Here is an 8,420-nt window from a genome sequence, read left to right as displayed (position 1 = left end):
TCCGCGGAGGTACTGCAGGGGGGTCGCGAAATCTTTGGTTGATTAGACGATTTAAAAAAAAAAATTTTTTTTTTTTTTTTTTTTCAAACAGTTTTTTCTCACAAATTGTGTGCAAACGTGTGCCATCCACAGATGCTTTGAGGATTCATTGTCCCATCTACATGCATGTTTAAAGTTAAAATCTGTGGATTATTTGAATAGCTCAGTGTTGTATGCAAGATGTTTGTTTATAAATGGCAGTGGCGCGGCCACCCTGTACCTTGCACATGTTTAAAATAAAAACATGAATACATTAACCTGTGTATTATTTGAATAGCTTAGTATTGAATGTACAATAACAGAGTAGCTATATTTATACACGGCACTAGGCCCCGTTAAATATAAAACACAATTGTATGCCATATAAATAGTAGGGGGGTCCCTGCTCCAACTCTCCATCAGTTTGGGGGTCCCTGGCCTGAAAAACGTTGAAGACCCCTGGATTAGATAATCCCCTGCTTTCAAACAACAACACAGTTTTTCCCATGTGCCTTCACTGACTCTCCTTCACCCCGCTTCTCCACCGCATCAGGCCTCTTCTCAACCTTGAATGGCACTTTTATTCGCTGAGAGATCAGCCCGTCACGCACCACCAGGAAATGGAGGATCTGCGACGACGATGATGATGATGATAATGAGTGTGTAGCTGCAGACGGACTCTGAACTGGGAGGAGAGACCAGCCGCACCGCAGCGACAACTTTCAGCCCTGTAAGTTTGCAGTTTTTGCGCACTCATATACGCACTTAAACAAACTTTAGGAGCTTTTAACACGCAGAGTTTTCTTTCCCCGGAGCGTTTCCGCAGCTTGTGTGGCTCATACAGAGTCTCGTTTGTCTCTTTTATTCTCCGGGATTTGTAGCGGAAGATGGGCTTGGCTGCTCGCGCTGCGTGCTCGCTTCGCCTCCCAAACTGAACTTTGTGCGTAATAATGGTACATTTGTCTAACTTGTTCGTGTCTTTCTTCCAACCACGAAGGCTTTGGTGAAAATGAGCGACGCAAATCAGCCCAGAGTTGAACTTTTCGTGAAGGTAAGCGACTGAGTGGTGACAGAAAAGAAAGCCATTACACCCAGAAAGTGACGCGGAGTCGACGACATTGTGGTGTCATGAATTTGCTTAACGGTTAGAGACGCACTCATGTCTCAGTTTATTGTTTCACCAGCCTTATAACACATTTTTTTAACGCAATTAACCCTTAAATGGGCTTTAATGTGACCTTTTTGAATAACATCCAGTGCCTGTGTTAGGAGCTTAATGCCAGATCTGACCACTTCTGCTGATTCACAGAGCTTATTAACGACTAATCTAATTAAATGCACATTAAGAAAACGTGCAGCCGACTTTCATCTATATTTAGTATGCTGGTCAGGCAGGGTAATCCCATTTGATTGAGCTACAAAAAAACATGCTGGTTATATGCCGCATGTTTTTTTTACTCCCTCACACATAATGATCCCTCTGTGTGAACATGTGCGCCACCCTCCGCTTCTGGTTTTGATGCAGGGGTGAAAGATGCTGTTGTAACTTCTCTAAATCCAAGTTTCAAGTCAAGGCCTGAACTCTTCGCACTGACCGGGAGGGCAGATACGTGCCATTAGTGCACACACTCAGAGGCCACATTTCCCATTCTTGGATGTAATGCTGATGTATCTCAACGTTGTTAATTTTGAAGCTGGCTGATGGTGTCATGAGAGGCCTTCAGCTTCTGCTGGAATACACGAGTGAAAGTGCTGCGTTGCTTTCATTTTGCACAAATCCGCTGATTGTTTTTAATAATTTGGTCCATAAATGATAGAAAATTTGTCTTTAGGCGCAATTCTTCTGTTTCAAATGTCAAAAAGAGATGAAGGACTTTACTGTGTCGCTTTCCTCCTTTCAGTTTTGCTTTTAGATGAGGTTGCAGTTCTGCAGTGACTTTAACCTTGTTGACTGGTGTGAAACAAACATCCTGACTGCTGACTTTGCAGTTTGGTTTAAGAATTACTGTGTTAAACCAACAAAAACTGGACTTTTGAAATGCATGTAAACATGCTTGTCTTACATGTATTAAACAAAACTAGACTCATATGGTCCTAGGTGCTCTTCACATGCTCCAAAGTTTCATCTTTTTGCACATTTTTGTAAGAACAAAAAAAATGTGTTATTTGTATCATAACTGCGTCAGCATCACAGTTAATGCAGCCAGCTCGGAGAAAAATACAAAAATGAATGAAAAAAAAAAAAAGAAAAGTGTGGCTGCTGTCCTACTTGTAAAAATCTAATTTAAGTACAGTAAGCAGGCTGGACACGGTGACACATTGTAATTATATTTCCCGCCACACCACAAGCCCATATGAGTCAAACAGGCGGAGAAAATAGGAGAGGGCGACCCAAGCCGGAAGTCAGAAACTTGTTTTTTTTTTGGGGGGGGGGGACAATTCTTTATGGTAAAAGTATCAAAATTTGAAAAAACAATGGCTTAACATCCACTTTCTTTTAACATTGCGTAACTAAACTGAGTGGAAGAGATAGTTTAGGCTGGTTTTCAAGTCAGTCACGAAGAGTTAAGACAAGCAAAAAATAACTGAAAATGTCATTTGCACGTGAATTGATCATGAAGAGATCTTTGTTTATTCCTCTGTGTGTATAAAGCAGTAAAAACACAAAAAGAAGTTGAATTTAAGTTTTTTCTGTGTTTGTATCCCAGGCAGGAAGCGATGGTCAGAGCATCGGGAACTGTCCTTTCTCTCAGCGTCTCTTCATGGTGCTGTGGCTGAAAGGAGTCACCTTTGATGTGACCACGGTGGATATGAAGAGGTGAAAACGCTGGTCTCTAACGTGTGTGTGTGTGTGTGTGTTTGCTTCTTTTTTTTCCCTGTTGTAGTCCTGCAGGTTTCTGCTGTAAAAACAGAGGAAAATCCGCCCTCTTTTTTTTCTTTTTATGGCTCCCGACTGTAGCGTGCCGTAACGAAACAGTTCACATTTCATTCAGATCGTAGGCGTGAAAAGATTTAAAAGCTACTGGAGCTTTAGTGAGAGTTGTACACTTTAAGGTGGCAAAAAATGGGTAATTTCCTTTGGTTTGACTGTTTCTTTTAATTTCTTCTTTTCCTTCTCTGTTCCTCCCTCGTTCTCTTCCTGTTCGACGTGATTGTGCCTCCGTCTCACTTCTGTGTCCGACCGCTCAGGAAACCAGAGATCTTGAAGGACCTGGCACCGGGTGCTCAGCCTCCCTTCCTGCTGTACGGGAGCGAGGTGAAAACTGACACCAACAAGATTGAGGAGTTCCTGGAGGAGAATCTCTGCCCTCCTAAGTAATCACTCCATTCATTCCTATATTTTAAACAAATACAGGAACCCTTTAAGCTTCTTAAGTATCTTTATTTGCCGTGTGTTTAAATTCGTTAGTGGGCTTGCTGGACAAAACAGATATTTGAAGGTGTGTAATTGGTCGTCGTGAACTTTTAACAAAGATCTAACAAACACTTTTTGAAGCATTTTGTCGATCAGTGAAGAAATAATGCCTGCATGCCTCTTAATCAGATCAAAACACACCAGCGATGGTATAAAATTTAATTACATTTTTATATTCAATATTTCCACTGATGTTCATTCTGTATAATTAGACTAAAATAGATTTTGTGGACCAGATCTAAATGCAGATTCAATTGTTGTAGCTGTTTTTGTGCCATCCACCATGACTCCAGGCTGTTGAAGTTCATTCATGACAGTTTTTGTGTCACATATGATTATACATCTGTCTCTCTGTTAGATACCCCCGTCTGGCTGCTCGTAACCCAGAGTCCAACACGGCAGGCCTGGACGTCTTCTCCAAGTTCTCCGCTTACGTCAAGAACTCCAACCCTCAGGCCAATGAAAGTAAGTAAGCTCCAGTCAGAAGTATGATATACAGTACTGAAAAAAAGTCTTGATCCAACCCTCAGTTCTTTATATTTATTATATAATTTATTTATTATACATTATATTTAAGGTAATATAAGAACATTGGCTGCTTTTTCACTCATCTGCAGTCCAGCGCTTGTAACTGACCAGAAGAATGTGTTTTTTTGTTTTTGGATTACAACTTAACTCTGACCTATGAATCATCCAAGCATAAAAAAACGCACCTAACTCATGGGATGAAACAGTGTTGTTTCTACACAAAACAGACAACTTATCAGAAAACAAATTTTGAATTGCATCACTAGGCACTATCACAAAGAAATGTAATTTGTAACTTTTTTTTGTTGGATTTAAATCTAAATCTAATACAGTTTGACAGACATGAAATGGGTTTTTTTTGTTTGTTGAAAACTTGGCAAATCTCAGCATGGTGTGCAGTGTGTTGCTGTAACATTTGAGGTAACTGGACAAAAGAAGAAGTATCAGGACTAAAAACTGTGTACAGCTGCAAAGCGCTGACACAGGACCTGAGAGATCCATCTACTGTTCACCGAAGCCTCATCAGAAATGGTCTCCATGGAAGGGTGGCTGTCAAGAAGCCATTCTTTAGGAGGGGAAACGGGGACAAAAGGCTGAGCTGTGCCAAAGGACACAAGAAGTGGACTGAAAATCAGTGGCAGCAGGTCTGATGGAGGGATGAATTATCCCCAGAGCCCGGACCTCAACATTACTGAAGCAGTGTGGGATCATTTTGACCGAGAACGGAACAAAAGGCAGCCGACATCCAAAGAAGAGCTTTGGGATGTCCTTCAAGAAGCCTGGAGAACTATTCCTGAGGACTACTTTAAAAGAATGACAGAAAGCTCGTCTAAGAGGGTTCAGGCTGTGTTGGAGAATAAAAATAATAACAAATATTCACTTTCAAGCTCTTTGGACTTGTACAAACTCTGTTTTTGCCTCATAAACTGAATTTCCATGAAACAGTTTTTCTGTTTTCCTGGCATTATGTAAATAAATGAAGGACGTAATGTTATGTTGTTATTGGTGGTGCATTCTGCTGCTGAGCCAGAACACCAGCAGGGAATGTGTGTTAACATTACAGTCCAGCTCACCTGCTGCTCTCGGCTCATGTTTATACTTTAGTTTCAGCCGTGTAAACTGTCTTCAGCTTGTGTTGACTCTTTCTGTACTCATGTGCTCAGATCTAGAAAAAGGCCTGCTCAAGGCTCTGAAGAAGCTGGACGACTACCTCGGCTCCCCACTTCCTGACGAGATTGACGAAAATAGCGCTGATGAAGTCACTTCCTCTTCGCGCCCCTTCCTGGACGGTCAAGAGCTCACTCTGGCTGACTGCAACTTACTGCCTAAGATTCACATCGTGAAGGTACCTGCCTTAGTCTGTGTGTTTCATCATCAGCTTGGCTTGTTGATTCCTCCTCTCAGACTTTTCATCTTCTTCTTCTTCTTCTTTTCAGGTGGTTTGTTTGAAATACAGAAACTTCAGCATCCCCCAGTCTCTGACAAACCTCTGGAGGTACCTGAACGCAGCGTATGCCAGGGAGGAGTTCTCCTCCACCTGCCCGATTGACGATGAGATCCACGTCGCCTACTCCTCTGTGGCTAAAGCTCTCAAGTAGGCGGAGAATGAGGGAACATATTCTGAATATATCAACAGAGCAACATCCAAAAGCACAAAAACACACACACACACACACACGCACTATTCTGCAAACATTCACTCTGCAAACAGCATGATCGATCTGTTTCCCCTCTTAATTAAGTCTGAGAAGTGTTTCCTTAACATCTACATGTTTGTTTTTTGTAGCTCTATGTCACCTTTGATAAAAATGAGAACCTGTTTAGCCTTCAAACCTCCACCCACAGGTGTATTTTTTGTAGCTTTTCTTTGCTACGGATTGGATCGGTTCACATCACCCGGGAAACGAGGGAGCACAGGAGTCAAATAAGCCCAAGATCTTGTTGACTGTTCACGTATCAGAAATGAATGCTCCCCTTGTGACTCTTCGATCACGTTGTTTGCAGGACACACACTCGCATGAACTCTTTCACACACGTTTTATTTGACTACAGCCTTGCTTGTGTATAGTTTCACCATCAGTAGATACACACTGATGCTGCTACTTGTTCCACTCCATCTTAATATTTGCTTCTGTATGTTCTTGATGTTGTTAGAAGTAACTTCAACAGACACAAAGCTGCCTTCGGGATCAGAATTTCTCTTGTACCTCGCAAGCTTCTCACAAGCTGATTCAACTCTTTTTTTTTTTTTTTTTTTTTTGTCTCATGGTTAAGGAAGTGACATTTGCATATTAGCACCAGTTCACCTGCCAAAGAGTCCTACGTGGTTTCACATTGACATCATCACTGAGGGAACACAGCCGTTCACACATACTTTTAACCTCTTTGTAAGTTACATTTACTCTTCACGGCGCATCTCGGAGAGGAAGGGGGTGGTGGCACGCTGGGTCTCAATGTAGGGAGGCGACGCTGAAAACAGTTTAACAGGAAACCGTTTCAATAGACTCGGGCTTCCCCTTTCTGTGCTCCTACAGCAGGCATTAAGGATTATTCAAGATTACTAGACTTGTTTCTGATCTGCTTTGAAGGCCTCTAGCCAACAATAAACTTAGTTCTGCCTGTTGTGGATCAAAGGAGGTTGTGTGTTTGAGTCAGTAAAGCACCCGCCTTGGAGGTTAGAGAAAAAACAGGAGGAGGTTAAGTGTAGTTTTTGCTCGTTAGTTGTAGTTAAGTAAAGAATTAACTGTTTTAAGTCATTTTAAATCCTTCTTATTGTCAAAAAAGCTGCATATCCAAGGCAGGAAGCTTTTCCAGGAACCCCTCCATTTCAAATGCAGGAACCAGGGACTAAAAAAGAGGTCCAGATGCAAAATTTCAGCCCCCCAAAGAGGGCTTTAAGTTGTTCTGCAGAACTAGTTGCTACTGTTTGTTAACACAAAATTTTAACTTTTTCAGGAGCTCCAGAGTGAATGAGGAGACAGGAGCTCAGAGGAAGTTGAGTTCGAGCAATACAACCTTAATATCTGGTTATGGGACAAAGGTCATGTTCTCAGGCTTAAATAAAAAAACGCCTAAAACTCTGTGGACATGTGTCACATTAACAGATTTTAGATTAATAGAGCTGATGACTGCATTCTTGTGTTTCTGTCGCGAAATAAGAGATAGTTGAGGAGACGCTGCATTCAAGCTAGCCTTAGAATAGAAGGTTAATCTGATTGTGACAAGAAAACAGCTAAATCAGAGCAACAAAATGTTTTTTTGTGGTTATGCTCTCAGACACAGATAAAACCACAGTTCAGCAGTGGTTGGGATAAAACAGACGTGATTTAGGAAAAACTTAAATCTCTCGTTTTTTCACAGTGACTATGCAATAAGACAAAAATAAAAAACCCTTAAAGGTGTGTAAAATTGAGAGATTTTGAGTTAAAGCAGCTGAAGTGGACTTCTTGAATTTTACTGTAGGCTCAGCGTGGCTGTGACATCACTGTGGCGAGCACTGTCTGGGTGGAGCGATCCCATCCCAAATACTTAAAAGAAGGATAAATTGTTGATTTTAGGCCCTCTTGGGGCATTTTGACAGTAAAATAATGTTATCACAAGCCTTATTCTTTAAGTCCCATATCTTTTAGTCTGCTCTCTGAAGTCTGCTTGTCTTCAAGTCACTTTAAATAAGCTTACTGGGAGGAACTGGAACTAGTAACAACACGCCTCGCCGCAGCTTGTGAAGAGGATCAGATTAACTACAAGACATTATGCAAATTGACATTTAAAGAGGTTTGCAGGTGTTAAGCTTTGTCTCTCAGACCGAGGGGGAAGCTCGTCAGAAAAATGAACCGAAGTGCAATTTAAACAGAGTTTGATTATATTAGAAGTTCAATGTGAGCTAATTTAATCATAAGTGAACCCGTCCTCAATGAACTGCGCGGTTTTATATTTGACTTTGACTGAATTGATGTGGATGTCATCTGTTTTTTTTTTTAAGTGGTTTAATGCTCAAAGGAATTGAGTCTGAATACTTTCACTGATTTGTTTTAGTGTTTCTCCTCTCAAAGAATGGAAAAGTTTTTTTGTTTTTTTACTTTTTACTGTAGACTTGATGAGTTCAGGGACCATTTTAACATGTTAAATTGAATTGACGTAGTTTGTTTTAACTCTTTTTTTTTAAATTCTTATTATCATCTCTGTCATGCATGTACTATACTTTGTCCTGGATATTGTGCTTTTCACTTTGTGTTTCTCTTCATACTGTTTGCATGAGGTAGTTAAAAGCAGCTGCACTTAAAAGTCCACAGGATCAAAGCAGTGATGTGGACACGAAACCTGTAGGTTTAAATCAACAATGAAGACAATCAAGCTAACACCACAGCTTAAATGTATTTTCTACTCAAAAGCTCCCACACTTATTAATGTCCCAATAAAACATCTTGATAATAGATCAGTCTGTGACTTGTTTTATTGG

General features: G+C 40.8%; 1 protein-coding gene across 1 annotated transcript; it reads left to right on the top strand.

Moving 5' to 3' along the window:
• Positions 1–626: 626 nt before the first annotated feature.
• Positions 627–8,394, top strand: clic1 (chloride intracellular channel 1). The gene is made up of 7 exons (XM_075449150.1): positions 627–748; positions 1,016–1,069; positions 2,727–2,836; positions 3,208–3,333; positions 3,792–3,898; positions 5,125–5,306; positions 5,398–8,394. The coding sequence occupies exons 2-7, from the start codon at positions 1,028–1,030 to the stop codon at positions 5,557–5,559; spliced, it is 729 nt and encodes a 242-aa protein (XP_075305265.1). The 5' UTR covers positions 627–748; positions 1,016–1,027; the 3' UTR covers positions 5,560–8,394.
• The last annotated feature ends 26 nt before the right edge of the window (positions 8,395–8,420 follow it).

This window comes from Odontesthes bonariensis, chromosome 18 (assembly GCF_027942865.1).
Source record: "Odontesthes bonariensis isolate fOdoBon6 chromosome 18, fOdoBon6.hap1, whole genome shotgun sequence".
Lineage (NCBI taxonomy): Eukaryota > Metazoa > Chordata > Actinopteri > Atheriniformes > Atherinopsidae > Odontesthes > Odontesthes bonariensis.
The sequence above is the reverse complement of the archived record's forward strand: the minus strand, read 5'-3'. Positions and strand labels throughout refer to the sequence as shown.

Bases quoted from the DNA above. Each gene is read 5' to 3' on its own strand.
- clic1 (XM_075449150.1), top strand. From the start codon at position 1,028: ATGAGCGACGCAAATCAGCCCAGAGTTGAACTTTTCGTGAAG. The intron at 2,837-3,207 runs GTGAAAACGCTG...CCGACCGCTCAG, and splicing joins ACCACGGTGGATATGAAGAG to GAAACCAGAGATCTTGAAGG. The intron at 5,307-5,397 runs GTACCTGCCTTA...TCTTCTTTTCAG, and splicing joins CTAAGATTCACATCGTGAAG to GTGGTTTGTTTGAAATACAG.